Below are 24,351 nucleotides of genomic sequence, written 5' to 3' on the forward strand. Positions count from 1 at the left end.
AACAGCCTTGATGATGTGCAAACACCACTCGGCAATAGCCAAATATTGCTCTGTTATCAACACCACTCTACACACAAACAGAAAGCACAGAACTATAGGTGCTTCTATGGGGAAAGTTAATTCCATCCCAGCAATTTCTGTACAAGTAGTAACTTGAACTGCTGATAAACCTGGTGTTGTCCTGTGTAAAAGTAGTTCATGTTAAGGCAGTTTTGACAGCTGAGGATAGCAGTGAATCCTGCATGTTGTCATTGCCCAGAGTCTTGTGAGTACCTAGCTTCTCCAGACACTGATGGCTTCTCTAATCTGACTTCCCATAGCATCTTACACAGATTTTATATTTTAAAAAAATCCCCCTACTACAGACAGAACCTGGAGAAGAGAAAGCTCAGGGGCTTATTAGCACATATTCCTGTTGAATGGAATAATGGCAAAAGTGACCATTCAGTTAAACACATTTGACTCTTGATAAAGGTGGAAGTCGAAGGCATTAACTGACATCAAATGATTAGTGATGTGCAAAGGCAGAGCTGTTGGGAAACACTGAGAAAAAATCCTAGATTTGAGGGCTTGGTCTATCTTACCGGTAAAGACAAGATACTGCACTAATTTTAATAACAATCCCATTGATACACCTGTCTAGTATACTTGTAATAGTCAGATACAGGATCCAAAATAATTATATCATTCTCTAATTTGAGAGTTTTACTTTTTTACATTTTCACAGTGTTTGCCTTTGTGTCTCAAAAAAATCACATTTAAGCAAATTATCTTAAATTACATACCAGCAGGCTTGCATTCCTGTCTCAAACAAAAGAGTTCAAGGTTTGCTTAATTTCAGTAGGAATGCTTAAGTTCTTCTGGAACTCACCTTTCTAGAATGAATTTGATATTAGAACTTACTGTCTTGGAAATTTGGCCTTCTAGTCCACAATACAAACCAAAATGCAAGAAAAAGAATCATGTCAGTGAAAACACTTTTTCCTTATATAAAAGTCTATCAGTCTAATAATATATTGCTATAATTGTAGCTTTAAATAAAAAAAAAATCAGTAACATTATTAATTTTGAAGCTTTCACATTTGTATTGCAGAAGCACCTTGCATCTTCACTCTAAATGGCCACTAGGTATAGGATACACAGATCCCTTTCTCAAATGCATCAACATTTCTTTCTTCCTCCAGCTTCTTCTGAGAGTGCTACATTCTGTTTGTCTGTACCCTTCTTTTTAATACCTATCATCCTGGCCAGGATTATATACTCTCCCTCCAAAAAAGGGAATTAAAGTATAGGGAGTTTATTTCTTCAGCTGCATAGCAATAGCTATGCTTTAAAATAGGATCTTTGTGCATATTTGCTATATTGCCACAATGTGCTGGAAGCACGAGGTCCTTCTTCTCTGTAACAGCTTACAGCAAGTCTTGAATCCACTATTAAATTCTATTTCAGACAGTAGCTGACACGTAATCAAGTTACTTCCCATTACAGTGCTGATGTGCAGCATTAAGTCTGTCACTAGTACTTTAGAGGCATTTGTAGAAGCCATGCTGTTATTGGTGCTATATCATGATCATGGTTTGTGAAGGCTTGTTACATCACAAATATTGAAGTAGCAAACAAGTTTGCCCAAAGTTCATTACAAACCATTAGATGTTAGAAAAGTTGCATCTATTTTTGCAAGTGAAGTACTGAGTTCTCACAATACAGGGAAAACATGCAGTTCAGCTTATGTTCAATAACTGTTTATCAAGCTATAATTGTACCATAATAAATGACTGCTTCCATACTTTCTGCTCTGCTTTCAAGCTTTTACTGCTTCCCTCAAGCACACCAATTCCTTTCCTCCCATCCTCTTAATTTTGTCTAAGTCCAGTGACTTTGAAAACAAGGTTTGGACACATAGTAGTGACAGATAATCCATTTCACATATTTGGAAATGTTTCTTTAGTTTCGTTATTGCTAGCATTCTTTAAATTTAGAAGAGCAAGAGGCAATATCATTAAGGGATGTTTCTTGCCTGCAGTAACTAAAGCATCCCATTCTTCCTTCTCAGTGTACCTGGGATATTCAGAATCATTTAGCATCATTTAATATTATTTAAAAGGGACATGTTTTCAAAAAGCTATAAACACATACTTTGTATTAAAAGTACATTTATATTTGTAGATGATTCACATAATGAGGTTCAAGATAATACTGAAGTAGCAACAGTTACATTTATCAAAGTAGTCAGCCTTGAAAGCCTCAGATACCTAGGACAAGCAAACTACTCATAGATACATGATTCTTCCCTAAGAGCAAGTAAATATAATCTTTTTCAACTGCAGAATTGCTTTTTTCTACAATATTTACAGTCAGGTTTTATTAAATACTTGTGTATTTCTGTACTTAAATTCAATGATAGACAACTATCAAAGTACTAAAAAAACATTGTGGAAAAGCATACTTTTTTTATCAAATGACTGAATTCCTTCAAAACATAGGTTTTTAGCTGATCACCTTTTTCTTTTTTAAAATCTATGCAGCGGCTGGGTTCTAACTCCATCAGTAGCCCATGCAGCCTTTGTTTCATAAGCAGCCTGAATGCTCACAAGATAAGAAATAGGATGTATAAAAATAAACTGTAATGACCCAATTCTAATGAGAACAAACACAACCTATGACCTTCACAGTCTGGAATTTTGAACCTCAGTCCCATCTTGCAAGACAAGAGGGGGTGAAATATACATGTCTCTGCTTGCCAAACACTACCAGTTTTGCTGCAGCTGAGTTGATTCATAAGTCAGTTTGATAAGTCATTTTCATAAGTCACTTCATCTAGGACCACTGAAATCACACAAATGACACTGAAGATCCTGCTGCACTGAAGAAAGATGTTGCTTCACGCTGAATATGCCTTTGGCTGAAGGAACCCTCTGTATTGCAATTTTGAAGTCAAATAGCTTAGCTAAAACCAGCAGTTAATAACCCACTCCTATTTCTGTTGTCACTGACTAGGCTGCGATAAAGATAAGTTTACAATGAAGAACACACAGTACCCAAACACATACCAAGTTTTCCTTACACTCCTTCAGATATTCTAATACTATTAATGCATACGCCAAATACTGATAGCAATGCAGGATTAATTTGGATAAAGTCCTTACTTGAGGAAAGAAGTTCTTACGTCTAAATTTCACAGGTTAAGTCCTGTTTCTCCAAGTACTGATCAGTAAACTGTTATCAGTTAATAGTTGGTTGGTTTATTTAGTAAAAAACCTACCTTCTGACAAAAAGTCTTGATAAAGCTTGCCTATTCTGGCACCGAATTGGAGTTACAAATGGACTGCTGAGTCCCAGCCCAATTCCTTGCCCTGCAGCCACGCTCAGGCTTTGCTGAACCTGTCGAGCATCACTAAGTGTGCTAGCAGAGGCCATAGCACCAGCATGTGTGGCAGAAGGGGAGATGGCTTTTGGAAAGAGTCCTTAGCAATAATTTCAACTATATGACTTAGAAACAGCAGCCTTGTTTTCCTGCCTTTGGCATTTCTTAAGTTCAGAAGTGCTGTCTAGAACTGCCACAGAGCAAACAAAACCAAAGCATTGGTCTGGAGTTACACCTCTCAATGGAGAGGCAACAGATAGAATCATAGAATCATAGAATCATAGAACATTTAGGGTTGGAAAGGACCTTAAGATCATCTATTTCCAACCCCCCTGCCATGGGCAGGGACACCTCACACTAAACCATGCCACCCAAGGCCTCATCCAGCCTGGCCTTGAACACCACCAAGGATGGAGCATTCACAACCTCCCTGGGCAACCCATTCCAGTGCCTCACCACCCTCTCAGTAAATAATTTCTTCCTTATATCCAATCTAAACTTCCCCTGTTTAAGTTTGAACCCATTACCCCTTGTCCTGTCACTACAGTCCCTGATGAATAGTCCATCCCCAGCATCCTTGTAGGCCCCCTTCAGATACTGGAAGGCTGCTATGAGGTCTCCACGCAGCCTTCTCTTCTCCAGGCTGAACAGCCCCAACTTTCTCAGCCTGTCTCCATACGGGAGGTGCTCCAGTCCCCTGATCATCCTCGTGGCCCTCCTCTGGACTTGTTCCAACAGTTCCATGTCCTTTTTATGTTGAGGACACCAGAACTGCACACAATACTCCAAGTGAGGTCTCACGAGAGCAGAGTAGAGGGGCAGGATCACCTCCTTCAACCTGCTGGTCACGCTGCTTTTGATGCAGCCCAGGATACGGTTGGCTTTCTGGGCTGAGAGCGCACACTGAAGCCGGCTCATGTTCATTTTCTCACTGACCAACACCCCCAAGTCCTTCTCCTCAGGACTGCTCTGAATCTCTTCTTTGCCCAACCTGTAGCTGTGCCTGGGATTGCTCTGACCCAGGTGTAGGACCTTGCACTTGGCATGGTTAAACTTCATAAGGTTGGCATCAGCCCACCTCACAAGCGTGTGGAGGTCCCTCTGGATGGCATCCCTTCCCTCCAGCATATCAACCGAACCACACAGCTTGGTGTCATCGGCAAACTTGCTGAGGGCGCACTCAATCCCACTGTCCATGTCACCGACAAAGATGTTGAACAAGACTGGTCCCAACACCGATCCCTGAGGGACACCACTCGTTACCGGTCTCCAGCTGGACATTGAGCCATTGACCACAACTCTTTGCTTGCGGCCATCCAGCCAGTTCTTTATCCACCGAGTGGTCCACCCATCAAATTGATGTCTCTCCAATTTGGACACAAAGATGTCATGTGGGACAGTGTCAAAGGCTTTGCACAAGTCCACGTAGATGACGTCAACTGCTCTGCCCCTGTCCATCAGTTTTGTAGCCCCATCATAGAAGGCCACCAAATTGGTCAGGCAGGATTTCCCCTTAGTGAAGCCATGCTGGCTGTCACCAGCCACCTCGTTGTTTTTCATGTGCCTTAGCATGCCTTCCAGGAGAATGTGCTCCAAGATTTTGCCAGGCAGGGAGGTGAGACTGACTGGTCTGCAATTCCCTGGGTCATCCATTTTCTCCTTCTTGAAAATGGGGGCTATATTTCTCTTTTTTCCGGTTGTCGGGAACTTCACCTGACATAATACATTATACTTCCTGGATATGCAGCTGTAGTTCTCAGCTGCTCCCCATGGTAACATTCGTTCCACACTTGTCTTGTGACCTTTAGATTTCATGCTTAAATGATCCCTCATTGGCAGAAATTAATTTTGTTAACCCAAAATACCTTTAGTACTCATAAAGCACTTCTGCAGTAAGCAGAGCTCTGCTCTCAGAATAGACAACTAGGTTTCACTTTTTGACTTGCTCTACTGAAGTGGAAACCTCATCTTATGTTCTATCACATTCCAAGACAAAACACCGCACTACATTTTCCAACACTTCCTTCAGAATTCAATGTGATAAACAGAGCAGCATAACCAATATCATCTGTCAGATGAGAGAAAAAACACCCAAGACGTTTTAAATGATAAGAAAGCGTCCAATACCTCTGATTCTTCTAGCAAAAGATGTTCTTGCTTATTTTACTCATACTGCTTTCCCTCATCCCTTCTTTCTCTATTTTCTCACAAGCTACTGTGGAAATTTAGATCAAACAAATAATTAGTTGTAGACTTTTAGACAGGGAACTTGGTTTATTAGCTCTATTCTGAGGTGTTAAGCAAGAGAGCTTTAGAAGAAATAAGTTGGGAGCATGCAGCAAAAACACATAGTTCTGCATCCATCACACCCAATGGTAAGAGCCTTAAGTTTCAAATAAGAGACAAGGCAAGGTTATGCCAAGGATTTTTTTTCAGTATTATACTCTTATTAAAAGTGAGCAGGCAAAACGAACATTTGCTGTTTTTGACATACCAAAATAGCACATTATGCAATTTTTCAGTATGAAACATTTTCCAGTTTGCTTAATATATGGTAATAGGCTTGAATGAGCAACGCTCTTTATATTAAGCTGACATTTTAGTAAATAAATGACTAATCAATGCAGTCAGTAAAGAAAAGTAATTGGCTAATTTTGCTAAGATTTCTGCATCAGCACTTTTCAAATTAGCAGAGATATCCCAATACTCTTCCAAAATCAGGAGCATGTTCCTCTTCTCATTTTTAAATAGCATAATGAAATCCAAGATGAAGATTCACTCTGTTTGCCTTTTATAGACAGACTTCCTATTTGAAGAAAAGAAAGTAAATCCAAGCCAGGAAGTTAAGGTAGTCAGCAAACTGAAACAGAAGTTGTCAAAACGCAGCTCAAGCAGGGCTGGTCACTGAAGATGAATACAGTATAGGTAAGCAAGCAAGGCACAGTGCCACCACACCACAGCAGGGCAAGCAGAACAGGGACTATGATGACAAAACTGTTTCACCAACTATCTAGCCATCATCAGGCAAAGAAAAGAAAACAAATCCAAGTTTAACCTACAAAATGTAAACAAACACCCCAACAAACAGGACTGACAAGAAGGACTGTTATGGCTGAGCTCAAACAGAGATTAATGGCCTGGGCCAGAGCTAAAGGAGACCTTGGGCCAGTGGCAGCAGCTGTGTGAGTGAAGGTCTCAAGTGAGTCCTCTCACAGCAATTGCAGCCTCTTTCTGCACTCAGGGCTTTGACATGAACCATCTGCCTTCATTCACCAGAAGAATTCCTTTGGCTACAGAACTAGAGTTATCCTGCTGAGAAAAAGTAATGCAAAAATATTGCCTCGAAATGGATCAACTCATATAATTAAACAACCAGACAGCCTCTGACATCCTCTTAGAATTATCAAAAAAAGATAATTGAACATAGGTATACATTTATAAACATTAGCAACACCGGCTGGGACAAAAACTGGAAAAAATACTTATTTCCTATTAGTTACAACCTGCATTGCAGCCGAGAATGCAATTTCGAGTCTTCAAGAGACTCTGTAGTAAGCAATTGTAGTGCTGAATAAAAGACAGTAATTCTTGAAAACGTTTGTCACAGATTTTATAAGTGTGGTTTCTGGCATTGTCTGCTTGACAGATAGCAACTGTATTAAATACACTTTCTGATTTTTAAATAATTTTGTGAATTTATACACCTATTAGTAGCTTCCTTATTTGATTGCAGAGGTTTATATTTTTAATTTTTAGTTAGTTCTTCAGCTGAGCATGAAGCCATCACTGTGGAAGATAAAATACACCAAATTAGGTCTCCTGGGGCTAAAATGGGAAAAAGAAAGAAGATAACGTGATTAAGAGGAAATTCAGGCAGATTGTTATAAAGCTGGCAAAATAAAGAATCTTACGGTATTCCTGCACTAATGTTAGAAGCTTGGGCAAGCATCAGAAACTACTACAGATTTTCATGAATAAACATTAATTGTAATTGGATTGACAGAGACAACGTAGAACAAGCCTCACAACTGAAATGCTCATCAGTGATACCCTGTACCCAAAATCTAGGGATAGCAAAACTACTATGGAAATAGCAGGCCTAGTGTATTATACATTTGGAGCCATACATTAAAGAGTCAGCCCTGAATACATATGCAAGCAATAGGATCTGACCAAAACAGATAATCTGATTCAGAGGCTCATTCTTCTGCCGCATGGTGTTTCACTTTCGTAGTAGCTCAGAATCATATACTCAATTCAATCTCACTTTAGGAGCCAATGCATTATGCTGAAATGCATGGGCCTCAAAAAGAACATGCTCAGAATTACTCGCATATAATAATTGCTCTTATTTTTAATATAAAAACCATAATGAAAAAATGTGGAAGATAATTAGAAGGTAATGTGACAGTTTTAAACTTGAATTTGGTTCTTTCTTGTGTGTTTTCCTCAGCAAACGAGGATTATGAAAAGGTTATAGTTCAGCAAATTCCCCTTCTGGTAGCTTGGAAACAAGAGGAATCAACAACACCAAAGGCACTGAGGTTTCACAGTTGGTATACATCCTCATGAGCAGTGAAAAAGACACCTAGGAAGAGAACTGCTGCTAATGTTCATTAGAAGAAAGACAGGAAGAATGCAGATATTTTACATCCTACATAACAGAAGTGGTTTGCTGATCTACATAAACTGGCCAGGTGGCCAGCACACGCATAATTGAGCTAGTCATACCAAGTGCTTTGTCTTGTACAGCCAGCAGGTGAAATAAGAGATTTAGGATATGATGGGTGCTGAGGTATTTGGGTTATATTTGCAGATCATGGTGGACACTGGAGATAGTGCTATGAAGGAAGTCAGCAAAGGTATTGCAGAAGACCAGAGTTCTGTAGTGGGTGTGCTATATGCACCTGGGCAACATGAGATTATTAGAATATATGCAAGACTAGGTTATAAATCCACACAAACCCAAACTTTAATATTAACTGCAGTTTTTAAGACAGCTTGTTTTTCTCCTTATCATTTAAAACTAGGGTTTGAAAGTATGTTTTTAACTTAAAATTTTCAAGAATGTTAAGGTTTGTAATTCTAGGTCTTGTGGAAAGATATTATAGGAGCCTCAACCATTTAATTTTGAAATCTCGTATCTTAACCGAAACAGCAAGAAGATGCATATTTAATAAGATGCCTTTTCTCCAATGTGCATTTTAGCCTTTGAAATTAAGCAAATATAATTAGTTATAAAACAGCTTGTCTATAAACATGTTTTTATGATTGAACTATGGAATTAATTCACAGGTACTTAAAGTTTTTAATTTGATCCTGCTTTATATATCATCAGTTGTCTTCTATATGAGTTTCTATAGTAAAATATTTTTGAAAACCCAACATTCCCAAAAAGCTTATAAACTCCATAGAAGCTTCCGAATTCTTACTATATATGTATACTGCTACACAAATAAGTTACATAATCCACTTATTTTTGACTGCTCTTTGCCTTTAAAGCAGTAGTTTCATGCATGGATGATGATTATTTCCCAAAATGTCCTCCATAATTAATTTAAAAGAGGTAAATATTTGCCCTTATATTTTCTTAACCTTTTAGAAAAACTATTGCCAAATCAAATGCCCCTCAGTTAAAATAAGAGTAACAATAAACCAGTCTCCTCTCCTCTCAGTTTCTATACTAAATGGATTTTCACAGAGAAGAAAACTTCAGTTCTTAATGAAAAATTTTGAATATATTTTCATACAGAATATCCAGAAAAATATCAAATTACAACTTACTACACATTTTTATAGTAGAGTTATATCCCCTGCCAAATGGAGAGCACTTTTTCTAGGCTACAGCAAACAAGAAATCCAAAAGTAGACTGTAACTCTAGTACTGCTGTTGCTATGGATGTTCTGCATGTCTCCTTTGACTTCTTTGTCCAGTTAAGATACACTATTAATATACAAGGACAATACAAGGACATTCAAAGTCATGAGTCAATATCATGAGACCAGTCTACAAACAATCTGAGATTATCTTTGTAAATGCAGGGTTGTGTGTTTTGGTTTTGGTTTTTTTATTTCTTTTGATTTGCTTTTTTGTCATTACATCTTCTTTATTTCTTAAAGTTTTCTCTTCAACCACAAAATTAAGAAATTCATGCTTTGTCTTTTTTAAGAAAATCAAGATCATATAAGAATAAGAACATTTAAAAGCTTTGAGAAAAGTACCTGAGACACATGCAAGATTCATAAGAAAGCATTCACTTTCATCCTGCCGTATAGTATTTTGCTTGAAAGTATCAGACAAATGGAAAATAACTCCCCTCCCCCAGAAAAAAAACAGTTGTGAAGTATCAAGTGGGGCACATCCTGCAAAGTTTCATGCACTTTCAGTTCCTTTAAGCTATGTGATCTAGTGCTCTGGAGACCTTTGAAGGTGACTGGCAGCACTGAGTCTCTGCTAGTCCATGGAGACAGGCCTATGGAGTAAACTTTTCCAAATCTACCTTTACACCTTTCAGTCAGCTATCTGATTGCACAGTATTCCCACAAAGCACAGGGGGACTCCAGAGGGTGGAAGACAGGGTAGCAGGGCTGGATGTACATTCCTGTAGCAAGCCCTGCCTGCTTTGTGCTGCTGTCTGCGGGCAACAAACATCTACACAGGCTGGATGGAGGCAACAGGAATCCTTTAAAACTCTTCCAAGCAGTTTTATTAAACCAGGTATTCTAGGGACTAACATCTGTAACATCAAAGGCTAGACATGAATGGAGGACTTGGAAATACTCCCAAAATTGGTAAACAAAGAAGACATAAAACCAGACAGTTGTGCATGTAGAGTGTATCATAACACACACCATCCAGTTTAAGCATAGGCCAAAAAAGTCCCTTTTTTCCACATCTGAGCTATTTATACAGGGTGTCCTCAAGGTAGATTCTCTAGTGTCTAATTATTGTAGGCACTTATACCATGACTTTAATCAGGACACTGATAAGATTTCCTTATTTTACTTGGCCACTTTCCAAGCTTTGCAGGAACACATTTAATTTTAGAACTCTGGGCCCAAGTTAATTTGGTTGGAATTAGCCAAAGGGCTCAATGGCATTAATGGAAAACTGAGAGATAAACAGGCATGTGTGGATACATGCACACTCACACACATGAGCCTACACAGGCAACTTTGTTATCATTTAAAAACAAATCTGAAAATACAACATAAAACAAACCCTTCAGCAGTAATCTGCATGTTATACAACAGCAAATACATAAAGAACAGCTGACTATGTACTTGGTTTGGAAAATTTCCCTGTTGCTCATGAAAAACAAAACTGAAATATAGCGTTAAGCTTATATAGCAGAAAAGGTTATTTTTATAGTCCCAGCAAGATACTTTAACTTATGCAAGTCATAGCACAATGAAAGATTTCCTATTTGTCTAGTAAGATTATGGTGGTCTCTGACAAACACTAATATAACATAGCATGCCAGAGATCAAAGCCTCCATTCTAAAAGACACAGGATAACTCATTAATTCATAAATACTCTTTTGATTTAATTCAAACAGTTTGCTTAAAACATTTTTTAAAGATTTGCAACCATTTTGAAGTAAACAATTTCCTGAAGACAAAACAGGAAATTATTTGGTTCCCTGTCCTTCCTCTTTTTACTTTGTGGCACACCTATTTTTATATTATATGAAAAGCACATGTCCAACCTACTATTTCCCTCATCAAAGTTTTTCTTCAGCACTACTGTCAGCTGTATCGTACTGAAGTGGAAACAGATTTCTTTTCCATAGGTCTCTGGATTTGTGCTTAATATCATACAAGCTATAACATGATTTAAATTTGCAGTCTTTTAAGACGAAAACCTCAAACTTATGGTTTTGCAGAATCAGGTCATGATTATACAGTCAGTTTAATGTGATTAAATCCTGCTGATTAAATTCTGCTGTCAAATGGGTGACATGTGCTCCTTAACTTGTCTGACTGCGCCCACTTGAAAGCCTCAGTGCTTGTACCAGCATAAGGAATATGATGAGAGTGAGCAACTGGGCACACAGGGAGGCAGAGTCAATTTGTGGCTGGTTAATGTGAACCTGTAGCCATTGCTGCATGCCTCTTATTTGCAAGTTAGCAGTAGAGTTGTAGTTTTACTTATTTCTGTGAAGCATTTCATACAGTTGGGGTACTTTAAAAGGTGTATTTTCCTTGTAACATTTGCCATTTTTAACTAAGTAACTTACAACTATTTGTTATGAAAAAGTACATGTTATTAGTTCATCCATTGTATTTTAACAAGAAAACTGCCAAATAAATTCTAATGCACACCTCAAAACTGACCTTAGGACAATTTATGATCTGCATAACAAGCTGATTTTTCCCTTGCTCTTCTTGAAGAGAAAAGCCTACAGCAAATATTTGTGAAGTCAGTGAAGACCTGAAACCTACATCTTCCTTAACCGCCTAGACATACATAAAAACTGGAACAAAAATAAATTTGGGATTGTGTCAAAGTATAGTCTTACACATTAAAACTGGGACTACTGGAAAAAGATACAAGGGAGCATGTGGCCCACTCTGTGCCTAAAATCCTGAAAATTACAGTCAGTAATCACAGTAGTAGGCATATGCACCCAAACCAACAAAACGCCATCTTAAAAACAGATCAACTCTTAAAATTAAATGTCATTCTTAAGTGGAAAACAAATCACAAAGTGACACTCAAACTATTTCATTCTGTATGTTTACAAAGATCTATTTTCCACATCCCTTTTGCAATCTTTTAATCAGCAGCTGTGTACTTTACATACACGATGAGAATGTTAACTACAAAGGAAAAAAAAATGTTCAGTGGAAATGAATGTCATTTTGCTTTCCCTAGCTCCAGTACAGCAGTCTAATTTGTTCTAGATTCAATTCGATTCATTTCAATTCATTCCACAATTGAACTTTCTCTAGACATAACTTCAAGATTTAAGGAGTTTACAAAGCTATGACAACTTCTGTGTAACTAGCCCAGTCCTACCTATGTGCATCCAGTGAATTAATGCAACTCTAGCCACAGCTCTTACCTAAAGTAGGAGAAGAAAGGTATTTTTCTTTATTACCCATGGAAGAAATATCCTTAGGGAACAAATCTCTGTCTCTTTAGTTATTTTTGGGTACAGAATGTGATAAAGAGATGTTCTAAGTTCTGGAAATCTCCAGATTTTGGAGAAGAATACTGAGGACATCCTTTGAAATATTAATCTGATTGTGGAGCACTGCTTGGAATAGCTACCCAATCCTGGCCAGTAGACAGATGTCACAAAGTGTCTAAATATGTTTTGGTCACAATCCTACAGACACTTACACATGTTTGCTTTAGTTCTGTGCATTGAGTTATTACAAAAGTTATTCCAGTAGCACAGTTAACAAATCCAAAGGTTCTGAAGGCTCAAAACATTAGGAGTAACAAAGATGAGGAGTTTGAATCTGGGGATATCTGTATCACAAACCAGAAATGCATCTTCTGTATTTCCCTGGTTTTCTAAGGCCTTAGGATTCACATACGCAAGCAATTCTGTGTCAAGAGGAAGGATGAAAACTTGCTTGCCTAGAGCAGAATCTTTCATCATTACATGGCTCAGACACATGACTCCTCAAACGGCAGCTTTAGGTGAAACAACAAAATCAACCACAGGACCTGCTATAATCATGAACTGTAACTGTATTTCACATGTCTATTAAAAGCTATTTCATATTTACTAAAAAGCTATACAGATTAAAGTCACAGAGCAGACACGTCCTTTGATATATTAGATCCAGAAGTGCTTTTGGTAGCTACCATGAGCTTTATCCCAGAGTAACTTCCCTCTCAGAGATAGATGCTCTTGGGCTTGAGGGAGAAGTAGAAGATGGACAAAGCCCAGCAGCTTGCTCACTGTCTTGGGATGGCACCCTCCCCAGGTGCAAAGCAGAAGACATCAGCCCATATTCATGCTCAGCTGTGAGAAAGAGGTATTTCTGTAAGGAATATGGAGATGTTGCCACCCTAGGGGCCTAGGAGCAGAAAGGAGGAGGGAAGCATATTCTCAGTATGGAAAAGGAAGAATAGAAGTAAAGAAGTATGAAGTCAAGATATTGCAGGGTGAGGAACAAAGGAAAAGATGGCACTGGGTAAGCAGAGAGAATACAGATTGATGAAAGTGAATATTAAGAGACTTTTCAGGGCAGATGTTTATTTTCCACAGCTGGATGTATATGGGACTGCAATTTATTTATTTATTAATTTTAAAATTGTGCAATAAGTATATTATTCTAATATCCTTTTGTTTCTTTCCCCTGATATATTTGGTAGCTATGTGTTCATTGAACCACTCCAGAAAGGTGCAGAAAAAGATCTAGTGCAGTTGATTTATGTTTTGTAACTGGAAAATCTCTGTTCCAGCCTTGCTTTTTATCATTTTTGTCAGATAAATGGGAGCTCAAATTACAGAACTATCTGCTGATTGGGTATTAACTCTGGAAACACCTGAAGCTATTAAATAAGTCTTTAATTGCATCTTGTATTGAGGAAGAACTTGATGTAGATAATATTTTTCTTAACTGGCAAGTTTTTAATCCAATAGATGACTAAACAATTCTAAATTACAAAGACAAAAGTAATGTATCACAGTTGGACTGAACACATCTTTTCTCCTTTCCTCTCTCACCCCCAAAGCACCAGTGAGTTCGGAGTAAAGCAGGCTTCTTCTCACAGTTATTTCATGTCTCAAAAGTGAAATTATGATCCTCATGAGAATCTAATAAGAACAGGTTTATAATAGGCTATTAATCAATCTGCATAAATTCAAAATCTCTTATCAGTATGATGACTAAGCAGATCTGAATTTCAACTCGAAACTGCATTGCAGACTCCTGTGCATAGCTGTTTAAAAGAGTTCAGTTCAGTCTGTTACTTTGCAATCTCAACTTTGACTCCAGAATAGTTTGGGTCAAGTGATGTTTACATTCAGTGTTTTCAAATAAAATCTATGTCATTGTATTGTTGGTTTAATGTGAGAATAAAGGTTGACTGCAGCATTTATACTGCTTGTAATCTGAGGCAAAAATAAGCCTGTAGTACTGTATGCTCAGCCTGAAGAAAAAGTGATACACTTCGTTAAACCCACTGACATCAAGGAGGAAGAGAAAGATGAAACATGCACTTTGGGCTTATAAATCCTTTTTCAAGTTGTCATTTCCAGAGGAACTATGTCAAGAGAGAATGGGAATTATAAGGAAATTATGGGATTTAATATGGAGAATTTCACCATCCTACCTTAGCATATGTCTTTGCTGCAGGGATTAATACTCAGATGCGTGAGTCACTCTGCAAAAGCCTATCTAAGATTATGCCTTTACTGATCCTTCATGACCTTGGATGTATTGCTGATGTCCTCATGTCAGCAGTGGTGGCATAGGTTTTTCCAGTTCTTCCACAATAAACTGTAGAGAAACCTGTCTGTCTTTCTGGAAACTGCATGCAAATTATGAGAACGGACAAGTGGCAATTAGTCCTCTCAGTAAAGCAAAGGAGAAGCCCACACAGGAAAGCTGAGCTCCACTTCACAGCTTCCTGTCAAGGTGACTCAGATGGATAGATGGGATGCTCTCGTGTATCAAAGGAAAAGGCAGCATTGGCTTTTCACGTGACCAGGAGTTGAAGTTAAGTGTAATGATCCTTATCTAATCTTAAACAGTCTGCGGTAGTCTTGCAGAAGGTCTCGTACCTTGTAGAGGGAGTATTACAATCAGAAAGAATAATTTTTTCAAAAAGTAACATAAAAAAAAATCTTGTGAAAAACTTGTGGAGAAAAACAGAATGTCAAAGATAAACCAAACCAAACATAGAAACAGTCAGGTATCAAATCTTTAGTCAAGGACACATTCTGCATATAAAATCCACCCGGATAAAGACTCTTCATAATGGCCTCTCTGACTATGTGTCTAACTATGAGGAAGAGGAGTGTCTGAGGAACAGGTTTTTCTGGTGAAGAGGGGACCTGGTCTTTGTAATATAGGAAGAACAATTTGGAATTGACAGAGGGCCAGTTCTTAACCCTTCTTCAGGGGAGTGGTAAGTGACTTGCGTTGTAAAGTACGTAAGGGAGAGTATTCTGGGTTTGTTTTTAACAAAACCAGGAGAAATGTAATCATTCAAATAAGCAATGATTATCGTACTCCTTCGTATTGTCCTCTTCCTAAGGCATTACAAGCAGCCTTTCACTTCAGGAGTCTGGATTTCCTGTGGCTCTTTTTGATGATTAAAGTAAATCTCCACATTTTGTAGATTTTTGCATCAGTCTTTGCTATGAACAAACTGCTGCAAGTGGGCAGCAAAAAAAATGACCAGAAAAATGAAGCCAATTTGCAAAGTGACCTCAAAGGTCTAAGCAGTGAGAGCTTCAGCTTTGAAAGCATATGTAGTACTAATAACCTCTTTCAGCCGGAGAAAAGACACAAACATCAGTGACGCACAAAGGAAGAAAGTAAAATAAGTCTCAGTATCCTCACAGTTTTTGCCAAGTCCTACAAATTTATTATAACTTACAGTATTTAACGTCTTTCTTAACGTTTGTGGAGCCACATCACTCAACGCAAGAAGAAATAAGCTTTAAAAAGTGTTTGTAGCCTTCACGATTGCAAAGCAAAGCTTGAAAGTACAACTTGACTAATTAGAGGTTCAGGAAAGGGAAGATGTAAACAACTTTCATTTCCAATGTCACAATTCTTAGAGCATGGGTCATGGCTCTGAATATCTGAGGTTGTTGATACCGCCGACAGAATATTTATTTTACTCTCAGCTATTCCATTCTTCTCATCTTCTCTCCCCCATCATCCCCACATAAACATATTAACTGTCTTGAAAAATTTGTTGATTATAGATTAGGCATTTAGGACTCAGTGGAAAACATCACTTAAAGAAAAATAATAAAGTACAAAGTTTTAGAACCACTTTAAATTCCTCTCTGCTCAGGTTTTGTTTTTTAAAATATATTTCCTAACTAAGGAACCTCTCATTTCATGTGTTAACTGCAGCACAGTTAGGCAGATTTCTTAGACTTCTCAGGATATCTTCATCTGGGTTTATGTAAAGAGGACACCAATTTTGCAGAATACAAATACTGCAAATGAAGCTAAATTTTTCAGTGCATAGTAAGTACCTTTGCTTCCTACTTATCTTTCTTTTGCTAGCCATTAGTCTTATTAAGTGGGTATTTTCTACTGAAATGCTTTAGATATAGCCCATTTGTGTTCTTCATGTCACTGAATGTCTTCACATTGGTCATATCAGTCACTACCAAAGTTCAGTAGCACAGTAAAACTTTATCACAGTAGCAATATCAATGTAATTACTATCAAGTCAGTATGTAACCTGAAAATTCTCACCTAAATGTCATCTGCTTGTGACATACACCTAACGCCTGGAAGGATAACCAGGAGATAATGATGCAAATAATTTTTTCTTACCAGAGAAGTAAATGGAGTCCACATGGTCTCCATCCTCAAACAAAACTAAAACCCAAGTACACAAATTTTTTGCAATATGTTCTAAAACCAGCCATATGTGTGCTTGAGAAGATACCAGAAGTCAGTACTTTTCAAGTCTGTGGACCTGTCACTCAGGCTGATCTACCTGCAGACACATTCGAGAGTTCAAAGCTGAGAGGAGAAACCATCCAAACCCTTTAACAACAGGTAGTTGCTGTCATCAGATCAAATGTGGGTAACAGCAAATACTCTGAAAAGCAACAGAAATATTTTCAAACCACAGATACATTCTGATGACTCTTGACCCACTTGAAAGGAGGGAATGGGATCATTTACCATCCTGTGGGATACAAATTCCTTTTAACAGTTTCATCTTCAAATTATTGTATCATTCAAAGAGTTGCAGTTGTTGCTTCCAAAGGAATTTTACGAATTAAGGTGACTTCCCTAAATGTTTTGTATCCTATCTTCCTCCCTGCTGTAGCAGCAGTGTGCAAATAACATAGGAAGCCTTCTGTTTGTGTGCATTATTTTCATAGAAAATTCATGGCCAGAAGCTAAGCAGCTGATGACTAACATCTGTCCTATGATTCTGAGATTACTCTAGTCATTATAGACTTCTGAAAGAGACACCACTATAATTTTGAGAGAGTTCCCTTCGTATTATGAAATAAAGTTTATCTTTATTCTAATACTTGCTTAGACAACTAGGATTAAGCTGATAAGGCAAAACAGTGTCTGCCCTAGCTGGAGACAGCTGTTCGAAGAGCAGAAAATTCACTTACAGTGAAGACACATAAGCTGGGAAAAGCTTTAAAAGAAATTTCAGCCTACAGTAAACAATTCTGAGAACATGAACATTGGGCAGATAATGCATCCGTATTGCAAACATTAAAGCATGATGTACACCTGATGTACATTATGTACCAGGTGTACTTCATGTCACTGAATTGTACATCAGGTGTACCTCAAATTTCTTCAGTAATTATTTATCTAATGCCCAATATTCACATCATGTTGTCTTGAGTGGCCCTTTCACATACATCCTTGCATTTTCTGTCTGTGCTGCATCTCAGGTGAGTGCTGAGAAAGCAGAAGGTGAATGAGTTTTTTAATAGGAAATTATAGAGTTGTGATTCCGCAAAACTTCTCATCAGGCAGCTCAGACCAAAGAGCTTAGAAAAGGCAAAATCCTGAAGTAACACAATATGCAAATTTCCCACGTAAAAGATGCTCTGAGTCCCCTTTCAATTATGTTGCTATGTAGACTTTCGGGGTCATCTGATCTAATTTGGAATGTAATGGATTGCAACCATAGAGAATTGCTTTTAAACAGTAAGACTTAGTACTTGAAACATTTAATGACTACAAAGTTTTCAGACCTCTTCCACCTCATCTTTTCACCCCCCCCAAAAAATAATCCCAAACTAAACAACCCTACGTAAACTCTAACCATGCTTCCAGCCTGAGCTACGAACAACAAAAGAACAGAAGTCAAACTTTGTTCTACGTCATTTGGTTATGGACAATTGGAATTAATTTGTAGTATACAGAAATAATTCTGTAAAAAGATTTTTTCTAGACTGTAGAGAAAGGTAAAAAGTTCAGGCTTGCTGCTGAAGTTAGAAACAGTCTTGCAGCCATTCTAATGAAACTGCTTAGTAAAGCAAAATTGGTCTGTTTTTTGTTCACTGCATCCATCCCCCAATCCTGCCTGTAATTTCCCCTTTCCTTAGTCTTCACTTGTTTTGTTTATGCCAAGAGAACACATCCGTTTGCTCTTCAAATGCAGGTTACTGCTGTTTCAGAGGTTATCTTAATTGCAATTAGGTCACCAATTTCTTTTTTCATAAGCTAGTGAGCTAACAATTATTTAGGCTGTGGGACTGCCCTCCTTTCAAGGCTGTAAAATAATCTGTGCTCTTTTGTGCTTTGCTGCAAGTTGGCACAGTTGCTCTTTTATTGCTAAATCTTGCCTGTGACCCTTCTTCTGTGTGTGTTGCATCCACCCTCTCACAACTATATTTTTGTCTCTGAGACTGCCTCTTAATTTAGTGCACTCACTATGCTTCAGTTCATAAAAATCTTTATAAACTTCAGGGTGGAGAACCTGCCAGTGCTGTCTCTATCTCCTCCTGTTCTATTTCCGATTTCAATGCTTCATTCATCCATAATTTCAGTAGATAACCCTGCACCTTCCAATGTCTGCAGTGGGATTTCAAAATGTGGGTCCAGACCACCAGATAACTTTCTTAGCTTATAGTCTGTAAAAACTGTAATAAACGCAAAGAACACTAAGATATTTGGCAGCAGATAAGAGTTGTTTTCTAAGTAAGAAGCCATTTGCAGCCATTGTTAAGGTACTTCTAGTTGAATTACACATTTCTCTAGGTCTATGAGAAATAAAATTGAGTATTTTAAGGACTGGGTGCAAAAACTTTCTGCAGGTTTGCATTTGACTACAGACATATATACTTGCCCTAACACAGTTCTACATACAGTGTTTTCGGGTTTGTGAAAGTGACAAGAGAAATAATGCGCATGCTGCTCTGCCTGGATGAGAACACTGCTAATGTGGCTGCATTGCTTCCCCTAAGTAAACAAGCAAGTACATTGGCTCCTTGCACTGCCAGTCCCAAGCTCTATGTGTACGAATGTACAAGCATAAAATGTAACGACTCTTTTATGGATGACTCATCAGGTCTAATAGCATTACTGTCACTTGAAGATGGGCTCAGAGAAATAAGTGTTTAAGTGCTTCTGGCCTACCATTGGAAAACCTCTCAACAATCACTGTTGAAGCCTAGTTTCCAGACCTACTCATACTAATTTAGAAACACTCTCTTTCCCAGGGAACAAAAAGAAAAAACAAAAAAAAAACACCACACACAAAAAAAAAACCAACCACAAAAAAAAACAAAACAAAAAAAAAAAACACAAAAAAAACCCCAAAAAAACCAAAAAACAAAAAAACAAACCCCCCCCAAAAAAAAACAAACACAAAAAAACCCAAAAAACCACCAAACAAACAAAAAAAAACCAAACAAAAAAAACCAAACTTTTTTTTTTCTATTTATTCCAAGAACACAAACAGGCAACATAAATGTTCAATTCCTCAGTGATGGGCAGCTTTCTTTTCCTCCTTTGTGCTACTCCTAGCAGACTACTTTTTCAAGAAGTCCCTCATATCCTCTTTCCAAGGGTCTGCCTCTTCTCACCTCTCCTTACGATGCTGCCTCTTCTGCCTTGAGTTTACCTTTGTGTGGTTCAGTCCTTCCTCACAGCCTCATTGCTGCTGTTGCAATTACATTACCTTGCCCTTTTGAAGCTGAGATGATATTAACCAAAAATTACAGCCATGGATTAGAACATCTGTAACTATTTTGTGACAATATTAAATCTATGCTGACAACTGTAAAATCAGTAGGCGTAGATGTTTTTGCATTAGTTACACAACAGGTGATTTGCTGATCATTCTGCTACAGTATGTGTCCCTTCAGGATTTCCTTCCACAGACCTGAGCACAGGGCATTATTTGGCTGAACTGAAGTGTGATGGAAGCCATGAACAAAGAACCACAGCTGTGTCGATTACATATATATATGACTGTCTTCCAAATAAGCATCTACAGCATGCTGTAAATAAATGTTAGGGGACCAAAGCAATACCATGTATTGGGTATTTCACACTCCCATTGCTCAATGTTTTTGAACAATTTCTAATTTATCAAGATGGTGAAAAACCATGTGCAAGATCACTGCATGCTTCTGTTACTGTTAAACCTATTGTTTGAAACAGAGTTTTTGTGTGTGCTGTGAGATTTGTATTTTCTCTGAGGGATCAGCTTGGAGGGAAGATTAATTCTACCATGAAACATTCAAAAACACAGACTCAGAAGTACCAAGCTTACTAGATACTTTAAAAAGTTAGTATTTTGGATTATTTAGAAAAGGCAAATAAATGATTACGAATACTGAGAGTCTGCTTTTTTCGATTCATATGACTAACAGCTGGGTCGCCGACAGGCGAATGACAGTTGTATGAGTAAAACTGAAACTCACAAATAAAAGTAAGAAGTGGGCAATCTTGAAGTGCTAAGTATTTAACCAGCCCTGGGAAAATGAGGGAACTTCTGCAAAACTCACCAGCTTTAAGAGCTGCCTAATGCCCCTTGCACCTCTGCAAGGAAAGGGACTTTGCTTTTATTAGGGGAGAAACCCCCCTGTAACTGAAAAGCATTGGTTTTCATCACATCATAATAGTAGTGCTGCTTTTCCTCCATCTTCACTGCTAATTATAATGACTTCTGTGATGTGCATCTTGTGTTACTGGCAATATAGAAAAAAAATCCCACCTTGCTTCTACTCTACTCATGCACCCAAGGTTAACTTTGTAACTTTGAAGTCTAGCAAAGAAGCAAGCAAGCCAACAAAACAAGCAAGAAGTTTCACCCAGGAAGCTTTCTGTGTATTCAAATGCAGAGCTGTGGGGTATGTCACCCCATGAGCATCTTGCTCTTGCAGGTACAACTCTGCTTCTGAGATGTGTATCTAGAGCAGGGCAAGACATGTAGAGCTGCATACGCTACTGGCGGGCGGGAGGCTTGGTCAAAAATTTAACAAAGTATTTCAATTAGCGTCCTCCAAACAGCTGCTTGGCACCGGAGAGCTCAGACAAGGCACACCACCCTTTCCCGGGAGCCAGGGCTAAAAAACCCAACAAACAGCAGAGCGGCTTTGACAACCGCCTTTCGAGTTCTGCTGCCCTCAACTTCTCCCTTGCGGGCTGCGCAGACTTCAGGGCCAGTGCATCGCGGAACAGGCTCCGGCACCGACACCCCGAGCCATACCCGAGCCCCGGATTCACCAGAACGAGGGTCCTCGGCGCCTTTCCGACCCCCACACGGCCGGACCCTGTGGGAGGGCCGCCTGTGTCGGTGATGGTTCCTCCGGCCCAGGTAGGAAGGTAACACTGGCAGGGAAAACCGCGGGCAGAGTGAAGGCCAGGCCAAGCTGCGGCGGGGCGGAGCGTGAGGCGGACGCGGTAGGGGCGGCTCCGCGTCCCGCAGCCTCAATGGGCGGTCGCGACGGGTGGGGAGCGGCGGTGGTGGTGCACGTAGCTCTCCCAAGATGGCGGCTTCTCCGGACCGAGCTGCGAGAGAGGCTGCGGGGCTGGGGGTGGCAGGCGGCCTCTGAGGGCGGCGGCCGGGGGCTGGCGGCGCTCGCCTCGGCTCCCCGCGGGGTGACGGGGAGCTTTCCGCGCTGCCGCAGGCTTCACCATGCTGCGGGGCTAGAGCCACCGAGGCGCCGCAGCGCAGTGGGGTAATAATGTTAGCAGAGGTAAGTGCCCTGCCGCGGCCGGCGGGGTGCGGGACGGTGGGGGAGCGGCTCTCCGTCCGCCCCAGCCGCCAGCTGCGCGCCGCGGCCCGGGGTGGGGAAGAGATTCTGCCTTGCTCCGGGGCCTCTGACCTGCATAGGTACAGGCAGCCTTCCCCTTGGCCAGGGAGGGCGGCAGCTCCAGGGCCCTCTTACCACTTCTCCCTCCTCCCCGGACAGGCGCCGTTCCCCAGTGGGGGGCTGGCAGGGCCGGGCAGGACGGGGACACTGCAGCCTACGGCAGCCGGCCGGGTTGGGCTTGCAGGTCTGCCGGCAGTTGGGCTTTCCCGGCCGATGAGGGGTCGATCCGCCGCGGTGGGCCCCGTTTTTGGAGGAGCGCACCTGGGAGGAGGGAGCCTGTCTCAGCCGTAGGCCTCGCCGGAGGGATGTCCTTGCCCGGGCCCCGAGCTCCGGCTCCGACTTCAGACCCTCTGGCCTCCTTCTCTGTGGTATGTTCTAAAAGGCTCTGCATTCGTTTTCTTCTTAAAACGAACATTTTTGTTGTTGCAGGAGTTTGTGGTTGTACGTAATTAGTGGAAGTTAGCTGCCTCGGTTCGCCTCTCTGGCAGGGATCTTCTGTCCCAAAGCAGCTGGGCAAAAAAGCTGAGGCAACCAAGTATTTGAGGATCAGCATGGGCTGGAAATGGCTGCTGTGTCTAAAGGTGCTCCCAACCTTATCAACGTGTAGTTGCTGGAAATGAGGCTTTCCTCCATACTCAGTTTTCTCTATAAAGACTGATTAATTTTTTTAATATGTCAGTAGGGTGTCTGGCACGTGGATACTTCTCTAACATGATAACTGTGATACCTGTGGCTTATAATTTGTCGCTTTATCCTGTGCTGAATGTTATTTGTCCAAAACTGGATTGTTTTAAATGGTGAAGGATGAAGGCTTAATTTCTGGCTCCTGAAAAATTTAGCTTTGCTTTCCTGAGTGGTAGCTAAAAGAGTATCCTGAATCTTTCAGTTTACATCAGTTCCAAGTTTCATGGCATTATGAACTCTGATTTCCTTGGGAGGGTGAGATTTGCTGAGTGAGTTAAACCTGTAAAAATACATGACCTATTTTTGCATGAAGAGTATTTGTTGGGTGGTCAGGATTAATAAACTTAGAATTGTAGAATAGTTAGGGTTGGAAGGGACCTTAAGATCATCTAGTTCCAACCCCCCTGCCATGGACAGGGACACCTCACACTAAACCATGCCACCCAAACTTCATTAAATGGTGTTGGTGAGTGTGATGCATAAGCATTAACCATAGCAGCTCAGATTATTTTGAAGGTGGCATAGAATGTTCTGGGTCAGTGGCTCAATACCAGACTGTTTGTTCTGTTTGATGGTGGCTGTGTGTGCCTATCTAAGACACTTCATTGTCTTGGAATTTGTTTTAATTTCTAATAGCACTGGTGTAGCAGCATGGATGACATTTGCTCCATTAGGTTTTTGAGGTAAAACTTAGGCCTTATGCTTGTGATGACCACTGATGATACTTAGCCTTGGTCTCTGAAGGACTGGCTTCTGATGTCCTTTACTTGTACCTGTATATAAAATATTTGTAGACAAGATGCTTCAGGGCGAAATATTCCAGGCTTGGTGTCAAGGAGGTGACTTTAAATTTCTTTTTTGGGAGAGGCTTTGCTTGCCTGCCTGAAGAGCAGTTGTGGGGAGTTCTTCAAACAGCCAGACAACTCTTGGCTGTCAGAGGACCCACCTGACATGAACTGGAAGAAGTCCTTTCCAGCTTGCTTTTTTGAGTGTTCCAGTGGTGACTTGATATCTAAAACACCTTGTGAAAACTGTGCAGTCACACCCATGAACTGTTTCCACACTTTATAGGAAGATGCAGATTGCCTCAAGCCTACTGATACATGTATTCTATAAGCACCTAAATGTCTACCCCCCCCCCTTTGTGAAAATTGAGATGGAATGGATGGCAGACATTAGAGTAGGGCAGTAGTAATAACTGTATGTATCTGTAGGCTGTCTGAATTTATCTTAATAACTTCAAGGAGGGGAACACTGAACAGCCAGCAAGTTGTCATGGTGGTTTTTTTTTTTCCTCTTTCAAAGTAACTATTTTAAGGACATACAGTGAAATG

General features: G+C 39.8%; 1 protein-coding gene across 7 annotated transcripts in view; it reads left to right on the forward strand.

Moving 5' to 3' along the window:
• The first annotated feature begins 21,977 nt into the window (after positions 1–21,977).
• Positions 21,978–24,351, forward strand: part of SNX13 (sorting nexin 13) — a 71,578-nt gene continuing 69,204 nt past the window's right edge. For 5 of the 7 annotated variants that reach the window (XR_013956288.1, XM_080611298.1, XM_080611306.1 and 2 more), the window contains exons 1-2: positions 21,978–22,216; positions 22,518–22,701. Coding sequence is in view for 5 of the 7 variants with exons in the window: in XM_080611298.1 (XP_080467424.1) it covers positions 22,639–22,701 (63 nt within the window). In the remaining 2 variants the exon portion in view is untranslated. Of the gene's footprint in view, positions 22,217–22,517; positions 22,702–24,351 lie in introns of those variants that run through there. The other 2 variants (XM_080611301.1, XM_080611302.1) reach the window with 2 other exon arrangements.

The sequence above is a fragment of the Psittacula echo genome, assembly GCF_963264785.1.
Source record: "Psittacula echo genome assembly, chromosome: 2".
Taxonomy (NCBI): Eukaryota; Metazoa; Chordata; class Aves; order Psittaciformes; family Psittacidae; genus Psittacula; species Psittacula echo.